Source organism: Hibiscus syriacus, unplaced genomic scaffold, assembly GCF_006381635.1.
Source record: "Hibiscus syriacus cultivar Baekdansim isolate YM2019G1 unplaced genomic scaffold, ASM638163v2 tig00110156_pilon, whole genome shotgun sequence".
Lineage (NCBI taxonomy): Eukaryota > Viridiplantae > Streptophyta > Magnoliopsida > Malvales > Malvaceae > Hibiscus > Hibiscus syriacus.
The window spans coordinates 2,596,126-2,619,926 of NW_024062606.1; the positions used below are offsets into that span (position 1 = coordinate 2,596,126).

At 36.2% G+C, this 23,801-nt stretch overlaps 3 protein-coding genes and 1 pseudogene across 3 annotated transcripts; all 4 read right to left on the reverse strand.

Moving 5' to 3' along the window:
• Positions 1-277: 277 nt before the first annotated feature.
• Positions 278-2,252, reverse strand: LOC120216046 (translation initiation factor IF-2-like). The gene is made up of 3 exons (XM_039213564.1): positions 1,272-2,252; positions 770-823; positions 278-666 (listed from the first exon to the last, which is right to left on the reverse strand). Exons 1-3 carry the CDS (start codon positions 2,199-2,201, stop codon positions 469-471), a joined length of 1,182 nt encoding a protein of 393 aa, XP_039069495.1. The 5' UTR covers positions 2,202-2,252; the 3' UTR covers positions 278-468.
• Positions 2,253-3,190: 938 nt separating this feature from the next.
• On the reverse strand, positions 3,191-4,284 carry LOC120215723 (uncharacterized hydrolase YugF-like). Its single transcript, XM_039213316.1, has 4 exons — positions 4,182-4,284; positions 3,935-4,030; positions 3,621-3,686; positions 3,191-3,451 (listed from the first exon to the last, which is right to left on the reverse strand). The coding sequence occupies exons 2-4, from the start codon at positions 3,974-3,976 to the stop codon at positions 3,299-3,301; spliced, it is 261 nt and encodes an 86-aa protein (XP_039069247.1). The 5' UTR covers positions 3,977-4,030; positions 4,182-4,284; the 3' UTR covers positions 3,191-3,298.
• A 903-nt stretch (positions 4,285-5,187) lies between these two features.
• LOC120215793 lies at positions 5,188-9,057 on the reverse strand (annotated as a pseudogene).
• A 10,620-nt stretch (positions 9,058-19,677) lies between these two features.
• Positions 19,678-23,045, reverse strand: LOC120216048 (magnesium transporter MRS2-5-like). Its single transcript, XM_039213565.1, has 7 exons — positions 22,930-23,045; positions 21,801-22,351; positions 21,295-21,365; positions 20,821-20,949; positions 20,396-20,734; positions 20,088-20,135; positions 19,678-19,967 (listed from the first exon to the last, which is right to left on the reverse strand). The coding sequence occupies exons 2-7, from the start codon at positions 22,231-22,233 to the stop codon at positions 19,737-19,739; spliced, it is 1,251 nt and encodes a 416-aa protein (XP_039069496.1). The 5' UTR covers positions 22,234-22,351; positions 22,930-23,045; the 3' UTR covers positions 19,678-19,736.
• Positions 23,046-23,801: the final 756 nt, after the last annotated feature.

Consider the following 23,801-nt stretch of genomic DNA (forward strand, 5'->3'; position numbering starts at 1 on the left):
TGTCCTAACTAAAACATAGATTGATCTTCGTTCCCCTTATAGAATGCTCCAGAGATTAGTGATGAAGAGCAGTAGAAGTAAAGCTTAAGTACTAAACGTGTAATTGATCCTTTAAAATATTAAAAGCATATGCGTGTAAACGTATAAAATTAAATTACATGAAAAATGCATCAGATAAGGCGTGTAAATACATAAAATGATAGTGAACTCGAAATAATATATCAAAATAGACTTGTGTCGATACATATTAGTACTAAAGCAAAAACCCAGCCAGGGATGATGCCTGAATAATGTTGCACTACATAGAAAAAGGTTTTACAAACAACACACCTCAACAACAATAAACAACACCTGCAACTTCCTACTCCTCCCTTTACACAAAATATATCACAAATTTCATGTCTAGGGGTCAGAACATTTTCCCCCCATTGTTCTTGATATAATCATACAGGGGAGAAAGGGATTTTATCAATACAATTGTCCTTCGCCTTGCGGCACTGGTGGTGGTTGTGTCGGTTCCGGCAGTCGAGCATCCTCTTTATACGGTTCGCCGATGTCCATCATGGCAAGTCCTTCCAAATCTTGGATTGCATCGATTGTACTGATGTTGTTCTCTCTGCTGTACTGAGACTTTAGTACTTCAACTGCTTGCTTCACTTTCGATTGCTGCAATCAACATTTTCCAATCATATATAATACAAATATACCTCGATTATGTACAGTACGGGCGATTCGAGTACAGTAGTATGATTAAAATCATCTCACTTACAAAGAATTCAAGTTTTCTCTTCAGATCTGCATATGTTGCTGCTCCGCCCGATGTCTTCATATAAAAACGAAGAACAAGGTCATGACATCAGATCAACATAGGAACATCAAGCAGAAGATAAAATTTAAAACAAAACTGAAATGCTTAGAGGCATTGCAAAATCATAGTGCTCATATTATTGACCTAAATATCACTTAATCTACATATTCCCACTCTTCGTTTCCCCCTAAAATACCCGTATCCGAGAACTTTGATCCTACAAATACGAGCACTGCGATGTTGCATTCATCCCAGGTCTGAGTAACATATATCATTCTCTTAAATATCCTGCATTTCTTCATCAATTATCCCCATAACCTTTTCTTAAAGGATGATTATAAGTGACTAAAAGGCTTAAGTTTGTTGTTTACTTCGAATACTTTACATTGTAAGACGCTGCATTTATGACACAGTTCTAGTCTAGTCTTCTACCAAAAACCATATGCAAGTAAAGTGGTTTTACCTTCTTGGGACGGCCAACGGGTTTACCGGTTGAAGTCCTGGGCTTGGCGGCGACCCCACCGGTCTTAGGCGGTCGACCTCTCCCCTTTCCACTGACGGCGACGCCGCCAGCAGCAGCTACGGTGGTGCCCTTGGGCCTTCCTCTGGGTCTCGGACTAGCAGCAATGACAGTGGTAGCAGCAGCAGTATCAGCATAAGGAACGGCCACGACCTGACCCTGGTTCGGCATAGCAGGGGCCTTGGGAGGCCGTCCACGACCCCTTTTGATCGCATTGGCCCCCACCACTGACCTCACCGTCTTAGGCTTCCTCGGTCGACCGGGACTCTTCTTAGGCCCGGTTTTGGGTGGACGACCCCGACCCTTCCTAACGCCAAGTTGATCGACCGGACCATTTTTTCTCGGCCTACCGGGAGTCCTTTTAGTCACATCGGGAATCGGAGCGGGCGGTTGCTGAGCCGGAACGGGTTCGGCGCCAGCAGCGGGGATTGAGGGTTTGGGTTTAGGAGGGCGACCGCGGCTCCTTTTGAGACCGGTCGGAGCATCGGTGGGAGTGGAATCGGGGATCGGAACTTCAGATCTGGTAGCATCAGAAGCAAGCTTGTAAGATTTCTTCACCATAACTAAGATGCCGTTGTTTTTCAAGCGCTTCAAGTGGTGGGTCAACAAGGCCGAGTGAGTTGGTGGCAAGTCCTTGTGAGCTGACTCTATGTACTTGGCTATAGCCCTCTTGCTTGACCCGTTGGCTTCTTTTAAACCCGCGATAGCCTCGCATATCATGTCAGAGTAAGAAGGGTGATCGAAGCTCAGAGGAGGACCACCGGTCCCCGTCGTGGGCGGCGGGGGATTGGAAGCGAAGAGAGGAGCAACGACGAACGGGGGAGGGATCGGGGGCTGAGGAGCTACGGTGATGGAAGAGAAAAAAGGGTCCATTTTTATGTAGGGTGAAACGTCCGGAAAGAGATAATTCCAGTAGAGAGGTGAATAAAAATCAAAATAAAAGTAGGGTTTTAATTTTCCAATGGTAAATAAATAAACTTTAAACAAAAGTCAGATCTGGTTCTTAAAAAGACAAGTGGGACCCACCATTATTATCCTCAACTAGACAAGCCTTCTCTCTCTCTCTCTCTCTCTCTCTTTTACCGTTTGTTTGTTTGGCAGAGCTTCCACGCATTTGAATTTAATGGTACCCGGGAACATTGTAGTGTCATATGCACTTACAAGTCGGTCTTGTTCTACTGGAAATAAAAGCACCCCCATTAATATTTGACCTTCAGGATCAATCCCTGCTTCTCCGAGTGTCACAACTGAACCATACATAGAAGCATATCTCCTCACTAGAAAACATTATCTTATTTTCAATAAGGGACGCCTAACTTTTAAAATTTTGACGATAATAGATTTTTAATTGAAAATACAAAAGATATTTAATATATATATATATATTTATAGTCATAGTCCAACATCTTGGAACCTTTTTCTTCTCTTTGCCCTATTCTTCAACCCATATGGAACTCTTGAAGATGAAGCAAATGGTAAAGTTTTTATCTTTCTCTCTCTACAGACGGCTTGGTTAATAAGGGTATTTTCCCCAACCTGGTTTCTATTGAAAACATTCTTATTTCATTGTTACCGTTTTAATTTTAGAATTTTTTAATGTTATTCCAAATTGAATAATAACATTCTTATTTCATACGCAACTTTTCCATTCTGAAACCCTTAAAGAGAACAACATTTTCCTTATCCATCGAAGGTACTAATGATGAAACATGGATATATGTGTATGTTGCATCTTTGCCTTGAATCAATGAATGGTTACTGAATATTTCGAAAATGAAGACGAGACAAATAGAGAAACGTTGATGGGTCACTGCTGAAGTACTGAATCCGATTAAATTAGTGGCTATAATCTTTCTTTCAGAGGATCAATTTTTCTCATGTTATGTATAAGCATTTTAACCATTAAACGTACAGGTAAGGCACGATCCGAGCTAAAATATAGTTCTGAGTTTAAGCAACATTAACCTCGATTACATGGGGACAAACTGGGACTTTCTCTGGCAGTAATCCTTCATAAAGTCCAAGATTAATCTGGCAACCGAATCTGGCTTTTCGACATGAGGAAGATGCCCACAATCCGGTATTTGCCGAACAATCGCGTTCGGCAGTTCACAGTGCAGTCTCTGCAACATGAAATCGAACAAGTTCATTTTCATTCTGCTACTGTATCAGGAGTGTTCATGAAGTTCGAAATTTTAGTAAATCAACACCGGAGCTTCGATCCATACATTATTATTATTATTTCTCAATGTGATGTTATGGCTGTATGGAGCAAGAGTTTGAGTTGCTAACCACTGCTAGCTTGTTGCTAATAATCTGATCATCCTCACCCCATATGATAAGTGTCTTCTGCTTCACCTGTAGAATATTTACAAGTTGCATGAAAATCAACGCATTTTATTGCACTTCCATCTGATATAAAGCACACAAACTTCTGCTCAAAGTGAAGATAACTACTCTTCTATTTACTTTTAGGGTAAACTATACGCTAAGTACCCCAACTATCATTTTTGTTTCGTTTTGCTGACCCAACTATTTTTTTTCAAAATCATACCTAACATTTAATTTTGGTTTCCCACGGTTAAAAAAAATGAAGTCGGGCATACCTGATCTATCTGTCGGGAGACGTTGTAGCCACCACTAATCATAAAACTCACAGTTGCATCCTCCCACCAAGGATACAGGCAATGCAATCTACCTATCTGGACAGGGTTACAAGAAATAGAATAGCTATTAGATTCCCCCTTCAACCTGCAAAATTGAAAAATGTACCAGCTTCCTGGAATAGACAACAATTCATCTGATAAATACTGCATTACTTTGCTTAACATCATTTTAGTGAGGAAAACTTACATTAGTCCATTCTAAGCTGGTGTTAAATGGCACACCCTTGAATACCAAAAAGGTTGTATATAACCGTAGTGGGTAATTCTTCAATATAGATACCTAAGTAAGAGAAAAAACTACTGAACTATATCGCTCTGACTCTTCATTTTGTTTGAAGTACCCATGTCCGACATATTCAAATATGGATATAGGGTATATATATACACACATTATCTTCCAAGGACAGCCCTCCAAATACATGAAATACTTGAAAAATATTGAACAAGAACAAATACCGAATACATATCTGTATCCAGCACTCACATTCAAGTCGGTGGAACATAGATTTAACATAGGTCTCCCCCTTCTCACAAAGGGGAAAGGAAGTGCACAACATATGATTGAGCATGCTTATAACTGATACTAACTGATAAACCGCGCAATCTGGACTTTTGTAATTTAACTTCCGCTTCACGCGAGTGGATAGTGCGTGCCATAACATCTTTTACTATGACAAACGTGTGAAAGATTATGTAGCTAGCAATATGAATATATGATATTCCATTCACCTAGAGTCTTGTTCTCTCTAGAGGTCCCGGATTCAAACAATTACGTTTATAGAATATGTGTTGTAAATGGTTAAAAACTTTTTTGAATAAATATTATTTCGTAATTACACACGAAATCGGAAATCACGAGTACAATGCTCGTGAAAAGAGTAGCAGATTCGGATTTTTACCGGTCAAATCATCGTTCGCTTTTATCGTGTCTAACATACTCAAAATTATGATAATTAAAGGTTAAAGCTTTGTCATATATAAAAATTCAAAAACCAAAATAAATTATTATGAGTTTTTAGTCTCTTAACTCAGACAATTAAGCTTCCTGTAGTTGAATCCGAACTTCCGAATCTTTTTCCTTGCCAATTCCATATCAGACATGAATCTGATTTAAACCAGGTTGTCTGGTTTGCACCATGGAAGCAGTAGATAAGTAGATATTGAATTTGATTCTTCTCTTCATCTTTTTTTTTTTTTGCTTTAATTTTCTCTCCTATAGGACAACCATGGACATAAATGAAGATACCTCAGTCAGCTTTTTCATCCAATGACCAGTGTGCCTTCCATACGATTGAATGAGAGAGAAGCCTTTCAGTTTTCCACCCTGCTAACTTCAGATGAAAAACAAAGACAATCGATGCAATCTTCGGTGAGAGAAAGTCGAACGTAATCAGGAAACACATTGATCACATCAAGCATAACAAATTTCAAGTTAAATGCACATATTTCATAAACATTACCTTCTGAACGAAACTTTCATAGTGCTTATCCATCCATGATTGGCTTTCCAGATGTAGAGATCTTTTTTCATCCATAAGATTGACCATAACAAGTGCATGAATATATGAGTTCAAGATATCTGCACCCGTTGAATCTTTGTGCATGACGATTCCCTTCTCTCCAGCAGTAAATACTCAGCTAGAGTAACAATATAGCCGGAGTTAGCGACGACGTTAATCATCGATAAAAGGGTAATATCATTTATATATAATGTTCTACATACAATGTGTAAAAGTTCCAAACTTTATTGTAAAATGATCCAGCTGAATTCAGAAAGCCGGTCCTGCTCGAGATTATCATTACACCAGTCAGTACAATAACAGACTAAATCAATTAAAAACATATGCTTTGGTCAATAGTTAGACGGTTTTTCGTTCATATTGTTATCGGTTTTACTTAAACGTACAAGGATTAAATTACTCAATAACTATTAAGGCAATATCTAAATATTAGAGCTATCAAGACAATGCAGATGCTGAAGGCAACCCTTGTTACATGATGATAAGCATAAACTTCAAAATACTCGCATGTTTAAGAGATCAACAGTGGAAACTCTTAACCCTAATTTTACATTTGTGTGCAGTAGCTTAGCACACTTTGATGACATTAAAGTGGTCCACAAGGGCAAAACATGCTCCATAGTTGAGACCTGTTTTAGGGGATAGAACTGGAAATGTATTCAGGAAAGACATTAACATCTGCTTTTGAAAATACGACGCACGAAATCGTTAAGAGTTTGAAAAATGTGAAAAAAAGAAAGAAAGAAAGAAAAAGGAACAGAGGCAACACACCCATGCTGAACACAGCATAGTTCGAGTAGCATAGCTTAAAACAATGATAAGACAGCCTCCCGGGACATTTATGTCCTGGACCAAAATTCAATAAAAGTTTACCTCAAGGGAGTAACTGCAACTCAGATTGTGGTTGTTTACCTTGGCCAGATTCTACGAAATGCTGTAGAAGAATCGATCTCCTCTCAAAGTTCAGTGAGTCTAAAGCTAGGCACCTGACAGCTTTATAATTTGCTATGCATAGGGAAAAAGGAAACCACCAATTAATTATGCAATCAGGGAAAAGAAAATAAGAAGATAAGTCATAATGACAGAAAAATCTGGTGAACAATGCCCTAGTTCCGATATGCTACAGATTTTACATCATATTATTATGTATACAGAGATTATCGTATGATCTCGAGACTGAAGGCCTTGCATTTTCTATGTAGTACAGCGGGCAAGATGTTCCAAGTTTAAGCAAAATATGTATGGTTTTTCTAAGATATTAGCTGCATTTAACAATCTGAGACCCTTGATGTCGACCAACTTACCATAAATGTGGAACATTGTCAGAGAGAGAAAAGATAACCAAATGGCGAGATGATTTTAGGTAGTAATTCGAGCAAGAAGCATTCCCAATGCCATGCCAATCATTGTTCCCATTTTCTCTTGGCTTCCTTCCTGCCAATAGTTTTGAAACGAAAAGAAAAAAAAAATATTCAGTACTAAAACTATCCCTTCTCACAACAGGCTCTTGCCATTTCATCCAAACGTCGGAATCACTCTTGAGGTACCTTAGCAGATATATCAGCTGCATTATTTTGGAGGGCGAAATGCTGTGTCAGAGCGGCTCTGGTTGCTCCACTGGCAACACCGGCTGGATAGGGAAATTATGCAGAAAAAGGCATAATTAGAAGTTCAAACGAGCCTCCTCCATAACAGAAATTGCTTCATTCTTTTTACATGATAACAAGAAACTTCATACATAATAAAGTGATTATTGCAAAAACCAAACGTGTCCAGCGGAAATTGTGCTCCGCAGTGTCCAAATGGCTCAAAGAACCGATAAGTTCTTAGTTTTAAGGAATTTAGAAGCTTACTGAATGATCTTGACAACCTCGCAGCAAACAATGAAAATAAAAGCTGAAGGGAACAAAGGGTAAAGAAGATCCATCAACATTCCTGCAATAAAACATGAAAGCCCACATTTGTAGTTAGAAATAAGAACTGATTTCAATGAAAAAGATGTCAAAACCAAATACCAACATGTAAATTGTAAGTTCAAGAGTTTAGAATAAAGGCAAATCGAGGCAGCAATCATACAGAGAGAAAGCTTGATATAATTCACCCAAACACATGATTTCTTGTTTGAATACAGCATATAACAGCCAATACACACACAAAAAAGTCACAATGTGTTCGATACTTATGTTCAATATTTTCCAAGTTTTTATATATTTTTGTAGGGTCATATCCCCATACACATGTCCAAATATGTGTCGGACTTGGAAGTAGAACAAAAATACTTCAAGAAAAATGAAGAGTTTGAGCAGCCTCAACAATTATGTACGTGCTAGTCTGCCAATGGGCATGTATTTGCGCCAATGTAAACACATACATATGGGGGGGCTGAGAGAAAGATCAAAGATCTGCAGTCGTTACTGCAATGCAATTTCTCTAAAAAGAAACATCGACATACCTAAATCATTCATGAGATCCGCAACCAATCGCCACATTTTGGCATTACTATCAAGGTTTGAGCCCTAATGCAAAACCATCATGGTGTTAGACTCTCAACATGAGTTTGAAAAGGCGGTTTTGATTAAGAAGAAAAATGCAATCAATGAAATCTCAGTGAGCAAGTCTGGTAAAGTGACTCAACATGAGCTTAAAAAGACGGTTTTAAAATATAATCAATGAAGTAGTCTCAATGAGCAAACCTGGTAAAGCGCGAATAATATGCCTCCTAGCATTCCTGTTAGATCTCTCAAGAACCACTACAAGAATTACAATAACCATAACTCGGTATGAGAAAGCCTAAACTAACCTCAAGAGTTCAACCAACCAGGATCCCATAAAACTCCCATCTAACACAGATCAAGTATAATACTACGGGAATGATTAATATAGAATTGTACATCGGATGCTAATTCTACCTGAAACGTTGCACCGATAATAGTTGCGGATTTCTCACCAACTCCAGTAGCACTCAATAGAGCCTGAGAAAGAAGTTACAGGAAACAACAACCAAATACAGAAACCATCAACATAAGAGTATATGGAACACACGTGTAGTTCAAAATCAATAGGATTTGACCCTTACTTGTGTGGAAAGCTTTATTCTTATATATGTCGAAAGTCCCTACACACATGTAGAATAAACCCGAACAAATTTTAACTATAGTTAGTAGGGATTACTATTTTTTTGAACGATTTGACACAATGCCTATACTATCCAGACCCCTCCCCAGCCATAGATAGGAGTATATTCAGCGCTTAAACGTGGTCAATTCCAAGTATTCATGTGTAGTGTATCAACAACGATGTCAACTGAGCTAAACTCGATCGAGTATGGATTACTAGTTTTAAGTAGTCCACAAATGTTCATCAATATATATATATACTAGTTTTTAAGTAGTCCAAAAATGTTCATCAATATATATATATATACCTTCAAAGAGTCCCATACTTGGAAAGGGACATAATCAGCAGTCACACTACCTGGGAAACCCTGCAAACAAAGCTGACTTCAGGACTCGAAACGAAAACCCATTTACTTGAAATCAACATTGGGATTTGAGGTATCCAAATATGAAGCAATTTTGTGAAACGAAGAACAGATTGTTTATCAAAATTTTCACGAAACTAAATGACCCAACAATCAAAATCTGATTTTTAATGGAAACAAACAGAGAGGAGGAGACTTGCCTCGGGGACAAAGGCATCGAAGAATCGTCTCCGAACATGGTTGAAACCATTAAATGATCTGTTTTCAGCCAAACAAAAATAAAAATAAAAGCTTTCGAGAGCGAAAAAGAGAAAAAATGTGAAAAGTGAAAGGAAAGACCTTTGGATTTGCAAGGAAGGGGAGAAAGTGATGGTGGCGGTTTTGAAAAGCTTAGTAGAGGAAGGAAGATCCGTTCCATTCTTCGATTATGCGTTGTTGCTTTGTCATCTTCGAGGCTTCCATCAAACATGGAAGTAATGGTTAAACTTTTGTGATCCTTCAATGGGTCACATAATCAGTCTACAAACTAATGTACTTCAGTTAGGGAGAGTCCCATGTCAATGGAAACATGGTCGTTGACCCTTTTTTTACATATATATGTGAGGTTGATTTTGGGGTGAATTCACGAGATAATGTTCTCGAACTTTTTTATTCACGAGATAATGCACATCCCAGATTAATTGCTGAAATGGGGTGAATTCTACAGTAATGGTCTGAAATGGGGGGAATTCTACAGTAATGGTCATGGGTCGCCATGCAATCTAGGCGATTTGTAGGACGCCATGTAATCTTGGCGACATACGGGGGTGACATACGAATACGAGCCATACAAGCCATATACGAGCCATACGAGCCAATGGAGAGGTCGCCATACAGTCTGGGCGACCTTGTAGGTCACCATGTAGTCCCGGCGACCTTGTAGGTCGCCATGTAGTCCCGGCGACCAAGTAGGTCGCCATGTAGTCCTAGCTCACGAGACCATGCATGCACATGCAGCCACAACTGAGATTCCTTCACGTGCTCCCCTCCTGCTCCCCGCTGCATGCCTACAGCTATTGATGCATGCATGTGAACCATTTGAGCCGTGAATTATTGGTACAATAATTGAACCATTGCTGCGTGAAATCAGCTGCTATCATAGCTGCAATTGCACAATTATTGGTGAAATAATTGAGGTAGCTGGTTATATATGGGGTGTGCATTATCGTGAGAACATAAAAGAAAGAAAGAAAAGGAGAAGAGATTGCAGCCATAGCTTGGTCGCCGAGATTGCAGCCGAAGAAAGAGAGAGATTGCAGCCGAGAAAGAAAGAAAGGGAGAAAGGAAAGTAAGAAGAAGAAGGAGATAAGGTAAATTTTTTTATATTTAAATTAGTTTTATTATAAATGTTTAATTTGTTAGTTTAGGTTTAGGTAAAACAAAAAGCAGTTAATTAGTTTGTTAGGTTAGGGTTATATGATTGTTAGTTTAAGTTATAGTATACATAATTAAAATTATTTAGTATATATGTTTGATAGTTATATAGTTAAAAAATTTAATTAGTTGTTTTGTTAATAGTTAGTTTATATAAATTATTTAATTAGTTTGTTAGTTAAATAGTTAAGTTATATTTGTTTGTTGAATATATTATATAAAAAAATTAGTTAGTAAGTTTAGTAGTATATTATAATGAAAAAATAGTTTATTATTATATAAAAGAATATTTTATTAGTTGTTTAAGGTTTTAGCGTTACGTTTAACTTATTTTAAAAGTTTAGTTTGTTAGTTTATTAGTTTTATTTATATTATAAGTTATTATATTAAAGTTTAGTGTTGTAAATTAGTTAGTTAGTTTATATTAGATTATATTAAATGATTTTTTAAATATTGTGTTTAATTTTTTTACAGATTCATTCCAATGGCTGACCAAATTCCACTGTTGAGCTTGACAATGAACATATTTCAAGTCATTTGGGAATAATGGTGACTAAAAAATATTGTTTAATGAATTATAATTAATAAATATTTGAATATTATTTTATGATTGTGATAATTTTTTTGAAATATTTAATTGTAGGAGGACGAGCAGCGAGTCCTTCGTCTTCGACTACATAAAGTGCCCAAGCCACACCCACTGATAGAAGAAAATTTGCAAGAGGCTGGATTTTGGTATATAACATTTGTGCGAGATTACAAGTTGGTCCCAGGTTGATCAGTGCGTTGATTGAACGTTGGAGACCAGAAACGCACACGTTTCATTTGCCGTATGGCGAATGCACGATAACTTTGGAGGATGTGGCAATGCAACTCGGGGTCCAAACTAATGGGATGCCGGTGGTAATGTCACATGAGTTTAATAAGGTGGAACAACTTTGCAACTTGTTTCTTGGGAAAGCGCCCGTACCACCAGAGTGTAAAGGGTGGCGGGGTGAGGTTGTCATGGTTGAATAATGAATTTCAACTTCAATCAAATAGTACGGAGCACGAAATTATATATGCAACACGAGCATATATTACAATTGATTGGGGGAATTTTGATGCCTGATAAATCCGGTAGTCCACACTCAGTATCTTTTTTTTTTACAATTTTGAGAATTGTAGGCAATATAGATGGGGTTCGGCGATATTGGCGTTCTTGTATCGTGAGATGTGCAAGGCGTCATTAGTCGTGAATGATAATAATACAGTAGAAATCGGTGGATGTCTGTGCTGCTACAATCATGGCTTGGCATAGACTTCCGTTTTGACACCGATTAGTCGGACTGCGGTTGACTTTCCACTTGCCGGAAGGTAATATGAATCCTCTATTTTAATATAAAATATTAATTAAAAATATTTATTTTGATTAAAATTATTGAACAAAATGTCTCTATTTTTGTTTGATTGATATACAGATGGAGGCATAAAATTGAAGGCACAGGGTTGGTGCACAAACAACATTAAAGAGTTCAGGTTGAAGATCGACATTAAGGCCAAAAAGTATGCATAATCTGTATTTTTTAATTATTATTTAAATTAACTATATTATTTGATTTAAATCAATTTTATTGTTTTTGTAATTTTACAGTTTAATTGGAGACCATACATGAATGAAGAATTATTTGCGTTGATACCGCACGATATTTTAGATGGGTTTCAATATTGGTGTGCTGTTACACCATTGATCAATTTTGCTTTTGTTGAGTGCTGAGGCAATTCCACTTCCACCAACCTATTCCGCGGAGTCCATGGGATCATGACCTCCTCCAAAACTTAGATGGTCGTCGTCCAGTGAATTGGGTTGAGACGCATGACGACCTGCACAGATTTGATGGTCGTCGTAAAGAAAGCGTAATTGGGTTGAGAAGCATGCAACCTACATTAATGCTTGGAACAATAGGGCTTCATTCATGCCAACTCTTGATGCCATTCAAGACGACGACTTTAATTTTGAGACTTCGGCTTACCTTGCTTATTTTTGGATAATGGAAAGCCGTTCCTCACAACAATAGTAGAGAGGCGACATTTTTGAGGTTTAAGAAAAGATTTGGTAAAGCTGAATACTCTCTACCAAGTGGGTGGGAGTTCATCTCTACAACCTGAAGCGAAAAGACCCATGTGGATAATAGCGCACCACAATCATTGCATCACGCAGTGATGATTCTACTGTCCCGGCATACATACCAGAGTTTGTGCAGCCTGAGGCACCCATCTATTCTCCTACGTTTTCGTCGACGTATGACTTTGAACACATGAGTTCAAATACCCCCAATGAATGAGGGGGATGGGTACAATACTCCTGAGCCCAACGGCCACAACGTATCAGACGTCCGCCCCGACATTATCATTCAACAACACCCCGGCATCGACAACAATTGTAAACTCGTTTGCTATTTATTAAAATTATTTATTGAAATTAGACTAGTTTTTTTAACCTTAACAATGATTTTTAGTATCAAATCATTACTAGTATCAAATAATTAAATATTTAGTAAATCAACTATTTAATCATTAGTATCAAATAATAAATATTAACAATAAATCCTTATTAATAATAATTAATCATTAGTATCAATCATTAAATATTTAAAAATCATTAATAAATTCGACTATGTATAAATTTAAACTCAGTAATCCACACTTGTACACTCATTGTTAGTATTCTATAATTATTAGTAATAATTATTAAATCATTAGTATTAATCATTATTATAAATAATTACTAAAATATAACTAAATAATTATAAAATCATTATTATAATGATTATTATCAAATCATTACTAAATCATCAAGTCATTAAATATTTAATCATTATTAATCATTTTATAATGATTATTACTAAATCATTATTATAATGATTATTATCAAATCATTACTATAATGATTATTATCAATCATTACTAATCACAAATCATTAAATATTTAAATCATTATTAAATCATTTTTATGATTATTACTAAATCATTATTATAATGATTATTATCAAATCATTACTATAATGATTATTATCAATCATTACTAAATCATCAAATCATTAAATATTTAAATCATTATTAAATCATTTTTATAATGATTATTACTAAATCATTATTATAAGATTATTATCAAATCATTACTATAATGATTATTATCAAATCATTACTAATCATCAAATCATTAAATATTTAAATCATTATTAAATAATTTTTATAATGATTAATAAATACATAGAAATACATATATGATTACTAATGATGAGGCCTATATCTTGGTAAATTAGGACAATTGTTTTTTGAATGGCCTTCACCCCTACATAATCCGCATCTCTTTGCTTGACCTCTCTCTATAGCATGGAAATCCATACTGGTATGAATTCGAGTGGACTCAGGTCGACCCTTTGGACTTCTGCGAAGCATTGGATTTGGTAGCCATTCATCATGATCCTTTTTGGGCCAATATGATTCATTTGGGATCTGTCTGAACACATAGCTGTAGACATTTAATATCCTACGTAGGTGGAAGCATTCATCAACATAAGTGTATGCGCTTACACCAGCATACATACATGCAGCGACTGCATGAGCACATGGATATTTCCATGCCTGAAAACGACCACAATCACACAATTTGTGTCGTAAATCAACTCTAAATGTTTGGTCTTCTCCTCCGACGTTACGACGTATGCACGACACGAAAAAAGTATGACCAACACGGTCGAAATTATGAACAACCATTGATGTTGCCAATCGCTCATTTGCTTCCATTGATTCCACCACTGTAGGAGCCCAAGTTTTACCTCTATTTATGAGACTCTCAATTTCCTTGCCTTTGTCCGACCAAACTTTACCCAGTCTAAGTACGTCTCTTTCACCACACTCGCTATTGGGAGATGGCGTGTACCTTTTAGTACCGAATTAATGGCCTCAACAAGGTTTGTGGTCATATGTCCGTATCTCCGACCTTCATCTATGCTTGCGACCATTTTCCCGCGGTATTTTGAAGCCCACTTCCAAACACGCTGATCATCGTAAAATACCTTCAAATTCTCCAATCTCTTGTCAAAATTTGGTCGACGTAGTTCGTATCCTGTTCCATAATATATTGTGTTAAACCGCAATTAAAAAAACCACGTAAAAATACACAATATTGAAAATAAACTTACCATGCTGACTATCTCACTACGAATATGTGCGTTATGAAACTGGTCGATACTATTCTTGCCAATATGACGGATACAAATGTCGGATATGCATACGGAGGTATCCAACGACTTCCTGGTCGTTCAATTGCCGCCAAAATACCCGTTCCTCTATCGGATATCAAGCAAACTCCATCTTCACGAACGACATATGCGTAGATTGGTCAGAAAGAAATCCCAAGCCTCTGTTGTCTCTCCCTCAACAATGGCGAATGCAATTGGGAAGATATTTCGCTCACCATCTTGAGCAACTGCCATCAAAAGTACATGCCTATATTGACCATACAACCACGTACCATCTACTTGGATCATACGTTTGCAAAATGGAAATCCTTCAATACATGCCTTGGATGCCCAAAATAGTCTATAAAATATTTTTTTCCCTGGCAGAAGTTGACCTTCTTCGTCATATGCGGGCATGGTTTGAGACTTCACTATAATTCCTGGGATAAATCGCTTCATTGCTTGTAGCAAATGTGGTAGCTCATTGTACGATGTATCCCAATCTCCATACGTCAACTTCATTGCCTTCATTTTCGCATTCCACACCTTGCCATATTTTACTTGATATCCAAATTGGCTTCGAATAGATGCAGCTAACACTGAACAAGATATCCTTGGATCATTTTCAACCATCGCCTTCACGTATTCACATATTACATCGGAGTCCATAGTCGGTGGTCTTGTTCGATGGAGTTTCGCAAACATGTGTGCGAACCATTGTACCTCGTGATGACCCAAACATCGTGCCTTTGATTTTTCGACACTCTGATCTTCCACTTGCACTCTGGGCCATATTTTACACACTTTGCGTATAGGGTTTTCTGGTTGGACTCTGCAACATGGACATCAACATGGCATTTGATGCAGTACTCTTTAATCGCCAGCGTAGCTCATTTTTCCTCTGAATTGCACCCCAACTGAAAATTCACCAGAATTATCGAATGATTCAGTCATTTGGTACGGAGGTAAATGTGGCATGTCTGGGAATTCAGGTGCCCTCATTGCATCATAGTCTATCTCGTACATGTGAGGAGTAGCTTCATACGGTGTCGGAACTTCATCAATTGCACCTCCACCAAAATATTTTCGTCGCCGCCCAAAACGGGTTCTTCAGTTTCTTCATCTTCGCTTGAATCATCATGAATTTCTCCCCATCGATTTTCAGCGTCAATATCAACAACCAATTCCGGTATGTTTCTCGTCTCATACTCTGCTGCTGTAGATGTCCCCCCGACTTCATTTACACTTTCCAATAGTGCCATAAAACTGTTCGGGAACCTGTATGTCGGCTCCTCAACTGACTATATAAAGCCATTTCAGATGGATTTTGAGCCACACCTCTTGATGACCCCAGGAACATCACATATGTTACGCACATCAACAAATAATTCAATAACTGCTATATTGGTTGACTCATGTAATCCAACCATGGTTCCAATATCATCATCTTCTTCAAGTGGAACTGCAGCATATTGACTGGGTTAGAGCATATCAAACCTATACCTCAAACCATCAACCGCAGCTCGAATTTTTCTTTCTATCTTATGCTTTATTTCTATAAATGTGATGTCTTTTTTGAACATCATATTTATTGGTTTTTCAGACTGAAAAACTACTCCGACTCATTTTCCATAATCTGTCCATTATAATGGATAATCGTGAAAAAATTGTTGCTCATTTTCTCTACAAATAAAAAATAAATTAATTTAGATTAAAAAATTAGATAAGATAATTTCATAAATTATTAAATATAATATAATATACTATTATATTAATGATCAAATAAAATTTATTATTAACTTGATTGATTGCTTACTAATAAATCTAATAATGATTGATAATTACTATTAATTTAATGATTTGATATTTAATGATTTAATAATAATATGATTTAGTCATAATCACTAATAATTATTTATTATAAATATTTAATGATTTAGATTTGATACTAATCATTTAGTAATTATTACTAATAATAATGATTAGTTTGATAATATTTTTTATTTTTTAAAAATATCAAACAATTTGTTAGGCAAAACTGTCGAGATAATGTTCTCGAAATAATTATTTCGCGAGATAATGCGTTGTCCGGATTATTTTATTCAATTAATTTTTACTCCTTACTAATATACACATACAATGTAAATTAAACAAAATATTTTAAAACAACACTAAATATTTTTAAACACAATATTTTTTAAAACGGAAATTATCTCGCACAAATTAGTTTATATAATCTAATATAAACTTACTAACTAACTAATTTACACACAACAACAAAAAATGGACAATAAAAAATAATAATTAATCACGTCTTTATGCCTTCTTCCTTTACTTTCTTTTCATGCCTTGTTTCTTTCTTCGAATCAATCTGTACGTGGACAAATGTTGTGAAATAATGTCATGTATGTGTAAACAAAATATTTATTTAAACAACAATAGCTCCCACAAATTAATTTTATATATCTAATATATTATAATATACCTTAAACTAATAAACTATTTCTTTATTATAATATAACTTAGTTAAAATAACAACTAATTAAGCACTAATTAATTTTTTTATAATATAACTTCAACTTCAACGAACAACCTAATATACGTTTAAAGACACTAACAAATTAATTAATATTTTTTATATTTAATAACTTAAACTAAGAAACTAATTACTAATTTTTTATATAATATATATATAACTTAACTAATAAACTAATATAATATAACTTAAACTAACAAACTAATAATTTATACTAACAAACTAATTAACTAGATTTTAGTTTTACCCTAAACCCGAAACTAACAAACTAATAATTTCATATAATAAACTAAATTAAACAATAAAAAATTATCTCACGAACTATGTTTGAGCCTTTATCTTCTTTTCTTCTTCTCTTTTCTTTCTCTCGGCAAAGTTTATATGTGCTTATGCTTCTGGTTCTGCTTGTGCTTCTACCCTAAACCCCATATACTTTATATAAAGCAACTGAGCGTTGGACAGAGTCATTAAATTTGACTGTTGAAGCAAATAATATTAGCATTGCATCGTATAACTATTGAGCATTGAAAGGCTGCAATTGAACAATAATATTTACTGCATTTGGCAGCTAAATTAACGTTGCAATAACGCAACTATGGATGCAACACATGCAGCTACGGATGCAGGAATCTCCCAGCTATGATGCAACGATTGCAGCTACAGGAATCTCCCAGAGCTTGGTCGCCGAGACTCCATGGCGACCTACCTACCACGCCGTGACTCCATGGCGACCTACACCGTTCGACGTGCATGTCCCATGCACAGTTCCCACGTCCCATGCACAGCTCCCACATGCATCCCACAACTCCCCCATGCATGCTCCAATACTATTTGATTGCATGGCGACCTACACCTGCAAAACACCACACAGGTCGCTCGGATGCCATGGCGACCTCCAAGGTCGCCCGGATGCCATGGCGACCTCCAAGGTCGCTGTAGAATTCAGCCCATTTCAGCAATTAATCTGGGATGTGCATTATCTCGTGAATAAAAAAGTTCGAGAACATTATCTCGTGAATTCACCCTCGATTTTGTCGCTCAAATTTGAAATTTAATATTTATTTTTTAAATATTTGTTGATGTATCATAAGTATAATTCAAATCATCGTAACATTCTATGGGTTATACTGTTGGATGACGTATTCCCAAATATATAAATATCAACTTTTACAATAGTTATGATCGAATAAAATGTATCTTAAATGAACCAAATTATTCTAGCGGTTAAAAAAACAATAATTACTTTTGAAGATCACGAGTTTAAACATCAACAACTGCAGTAGGATGATTGAACGTTAGTTTAATCAAAAAAATAAAGTGTATCTTATTATGTATGAAGAAGCTGCATTTCCCTCCCATTTACTGCAAATATTTTGTTAGCTCCCTACTGCAGGTGAATGTGATTGGAATGGAGCAAAGTATGGGTATCTTATGCCACCACAAGTCTTTATTTTATGTAAGTTTTTACGTCGGGCAAATATTTGAACATAAGTATGGACCTATGGGATGTGATTCTTCCAAATATGTCAAAGAAAACTTGGAAAATAAACGTACCCATATTATGTCCCAACAACTTAGGTCTTTGCATGAGTTCACATGATACTATAACTTGTTCATATCGGGTTTCATTTCTGACCATGGCATGTTTCGATTCTGCATAGCAGACACGAACATGATCGGCGAGAGGGAACATAGCAATGCAAGTTCATCAATCGTTGCCTTGCATCAGTTGATAGGCAAAAGCAACCATGGATGATCTTTCATGCACATAGGGTTCTTGGATATTATTCTGGCATCAGTTATGCCGTAGAAGGGTCATTTGTCGAACCAATGGCAAGGGAAAGCCTCCAAAAACTCTGGCAAAAGTACCAAGGTTGACATTGCCATCTATGGCCATGTGCATAATCATGAAAGAACATGTCTCATATACGATGTACTCCTAAAACTTTTACCCATAATCAAGATCTATCCCGAACAAATCAGAACTAGTCTAGGTAGTTCATGTGCTATATGTTTGAGATTCAAACCTCAGCACTTATAATCAGTTTTCCTATCGCAAACTGATTGGTTTTGGGAATGTTCCATGGTACAGGATCAATGCACTAGCGATGAGAAACAGTTAAAAGGGCGTGCTGAAGGGAACGATACAAGTTGGGGGAGGGGGAGGGGGAGGAGCAAGCCTTTCACCATTCACCACTCTCAAGACCAAATGGAGTTTATATAGAGATTATGATTATTGATTTGTTGAACTTACAGCTTTCGATCATTTGAACTTTGCTGTTTGAATACAAGAAGAGTAGTGACAGGAAGGTTTATGACTCTTTCAGAATATCCCGGGCTTATCGAGACATCTTGGCCTGCACTGTGGATAGTTGCTCAGCTAAAACACTTGCATCCTGAAACTAGTTCAGTTTGCTGGTATTGTTTTGGGTCACCAGCCCGAGCATGCTGTCTGAAAATATTACATGTGACTCTTACCCTCAAAACTGCATTTTTTGCAGTATTTCTGCCGGTAAATAAACTCCTTGATAAAAGAATAATAATATCCAGCGTTAAGCTCAACGGCTTACAATGGGAATACTTTCTTGTACCTGAAATATAACAAGAATGAGTAGTACAATAACCCACACCCAGAACCTGTTATAACCAGAACCCAAGTAAATGCAGATGGGTAATTGAAAACTGAAGCTGCAAAGTTCATTCCAAAGACGCCTGCTACAGCAGCAAATAATGTGGCCACAAAAGTCGCCGCAGTGAGAAGCAACTCGAATTGAATCAGATGGTTTTGGACATTGCCCTGTTTAGGAAAAGAGGAAGAAAAATGATCTTTATTATTATTATTATTATTATATTCATTTCCTATTTCCCAATGCATGATAAAGAGAGGGCATCAATGAGACAGTCAATCAATCCTCACCAACTTAATGTTGATCAGATCTTCAGTATCATCGATGTACTCCTTCAGCTGAATATAATCAATAAAATTGGGCATCAGTGGTTTACAAGACACAGGTCATTCTCAACAACCTTAGAAATGAAAATGTTAGTTTTAAGTTACCAGAACACTATTTGTGGTGCCTAAAGTCAATGCAACATCTGTATGTTAAACTTAGCAGTGACAAAAATAGAGACATTGTTGATGCTTGTACCTCATCTGATTAGTGGTAGACCAGTAGGATGCGATCAAAATAACATATCTATGGTAGGAAGTCAAAAGTCTCTTACCGATAACAACTTGCTGAGTGTATGATCAATAACAACAAAGTATGCTTCAAGTAACATTTCAAGTTGTTCAATATTTTCCCCATCATGTGAACTAGTTAAGCTTCCTTGTTTACTTGTCACGATACTGCTAAATGCCCTTTGCAGTCTCGGGGCTCCATTGGTCGATGCTATTGGCGAAACAGGAGCAGATTTTGAAACTACTCTGGTCCCACTGAAAAAATTATTTTGCTCATTTAGTTCACTGGGGGTGTTACCCTCTGACCTTAGTTTCTTCTCAGTAAGATACATCTCAGCCATGTCACCGTCATCATCCATAAGATGCTCTAATTCATCTCGGACCTGAAATTTCAATCTAAAATCAATTATATAAGAAACAAAGCTACAGCAGGTGTATTCCACAAGGTACTATATATAAACATCTGTACCTTCTGAACCCGCTGGGTTAATGTAAGGAGTTGACCCTTTAACCTACGAACACGTTCCAGGTTAAGGGTATTAATGGATGATGCTAATTCATCTAGCACTGGATATATCTCCATTTCCAGTTCTCTCACCTATAGAAATAAATATCCAGAATGTGAAGGATTTTGGCTAATACTGATTTTGTAATAACATGAATACTGATTTCCATCCAATAGTTTACTTTGGTTTTAACCAACCTAATTACCCTAACCTTTTCAAGAAGACAGAATCCTATATTATCAGACAGACATTTGGCTTGATGAGATTACAATTGCATGCCGAATACAAATTTTAGACATTGGGTGCAAAGACCATACAGGATGCACCTGTAGGATGTCCCCTCAGGGACGAGTAAAAGAAATTCAATGGGTTACGTAACTGAAAAAGTGATTTGACGCAATCTTAACGTTTAGGTAGTGATAGGGGTTATGGAATACCTTTACATCAAGGGACATGCAAGTTAATTCCAATGCTAGTTCCAGAGCCCTAAATTCAAACGGCAGGTCATCTGAATCAAACCAGCAGATGAGTGTAAGCATGTTATATGACAATTTTATAGAAGGTAGGAGTTACAAACTGCCAAATAAATTAAGAAAGAAGATGACACAAATAGGAACTGCCATCAAAATCCCTAAGGAGACAATAAATTTTGAAAGAATCACTAGGGTTAGATTTATAACACTTTTTTACTGAACTCAGAGAGATGTCTCAGTTTTTTCAGGAACAGCATAGCAGTCGAATTCAATTACATTATCACATGCTTCTCTACACACTATAACAAATCAGCGGATATTGTGGAGATAGAGCCTAGATAACAGCATATCAGATATTTCTTAACAATGGTTTCAACAGCAAGTAGCAATCGAAATTGTTTATTTGTAACTCTGTCAGCCATCCAATTGAAACCAAATTAAACTACAGGCTAGTAAGAACAGATTTTTACCCGCTTGGTCCTTTTTCGTCTGAAGACGCTTGCATAATTCAGAATTGTATTGAACAACATTTATATCCAAAGAATTCATCAAGATAACCTCCTCTGCTGTGATTATACATCTTATTTGCTCAAGATTGACCACAATAGCCTTCTCCCTTCCTAGTATTGTTGACGGATAAATAAATAAAGGGTCTAAAAGCCTTAGGTCCCTGGATGGTAAAGAACAGTGTCTCATTATTCTGGATTTATCAAGCTCCAAAACCTTCGAATTTCCATCTTGATCAATCTTTATCCATGAACGACTACTGAGTCCTCTCTTCTTCACACCTGGAAAGCCAGACCCACGATTGGATTGTGCACTTGAAGTAAGCCTTTCACCAATATCAGAAGATGACGGTTTAGGGACATCAGAGGGAAGAAAAAGGCCCTGTGATTCTTCCATTGGTCTTTTCGTTTTTCCTCCTTTAATTCCAGTAAACAGTTTTGTAAAGATGTGATTTATCAGTTGACATAGTAACAACAGCAGCTTGCTCACGAGATGGTAATGGGAGTCTTGACAACTTCATGTAGGTATACGAGAAAGCAAGCAAGGTATCACTTTAGAAAAATCACAGAATTAATAATAGGAAACCCAAATTAATAAATCAATCTGAGAAAAAACTCGGCTCATTTTAGCAGCTGAAAATCTACAAGCAGAAAAGAAGAAAGAGCAATCCACCTTTAATGTCATGCTTCACTAATCAATTCAGCAAGGGGAAAACCACAAATTCAACTATAGAATGAAATTGACTCGAGCAGGTGCAATTCTCTATCGAAAAAACACAAAGCCCAACACTCAAAGCCCCTAAAATAGCATAAAAATACCAAATTAAGAAACATATAATATGGTTCATTAATTAAATCCACAGTATATAGTTAACTGAAACCGGTATAATCTTAAACCAACAAGAAAAATTCCCAATATTCCAAAACCCTAAAACCGGTATAATTGGAGTAATGAAAATGTCAACTTATCTAGACACCCAAATATATAAACAACAACCCAATCTTGTTCGGAAGATTAAGCGATGAAGCAAGCAAATTCCATTAACAATTTAAAAAAGACGCAGAGAAAAGAGGAGAATACAAATGATTATACCACTTAAAAGGAAAGATTCAAAATCGGTAAAAGTGGTGGATTGAAGAATCTAGGATCCGCGCTGTTGCATTTAATGGAAGCGAGTGAAACCACGGATGACATTGCCACCATTAAACAATTTCCACAAGCGTTTTGGCTCTCTTTAACTTAATTAATCTGCTTATCAACAAATAATCATTAGTTACATATTAAATTACTTATTTCTTTTTCATTTTTGAGTATTACGTACGTATTTTTTTTTGGGTAAAGTACATGGTCCCTAATTATAGAATATTGCTTTAATAAGTCCTCTACTATTAAAAGTTACAGAATGATCCTTCAAATATAGGAAGTTGCTTTGTTGAGTCCATCGACTATTAAAAGTTACAAAATAGTCACTCGATTATTCATTATGGTCCAAACTCGTTCTTTTTCGTTAAAAAATTAATGGTAGTTTAAGTTGTAAGTTAACTTACTAACTAAGATATGATAAAATCTGATCTTATAATCTCAAACGAATTATCATATTTCAGTCAACATGTTAACGTTCAACTTAGATGACCGTTAATTTTTTAATGAAAAGATACGAGGTTGGAACATAATGAATAGTCGAGTGACTATTTTGTAACTTTTAATAGTTGATGGACTCAACAAAGCAACTATCTATAGTCGAGTGACCGTTTTATAACTTTTAATAGTCAAAAATAATAATAAAACAATATTCTATGGTCAGAGGATCATTTGTGTAAAAGTTTAGAACATAGTGAATAGTCAAGTGTTCATTCTGTAACTTTTAATAGTCGATAGACTCAATAAACAATTACCTATAATCGAGGAATCATTTGTAATTTTTAATAGTTAAAGGACTTAATAAAACAATATCATATAGTCGG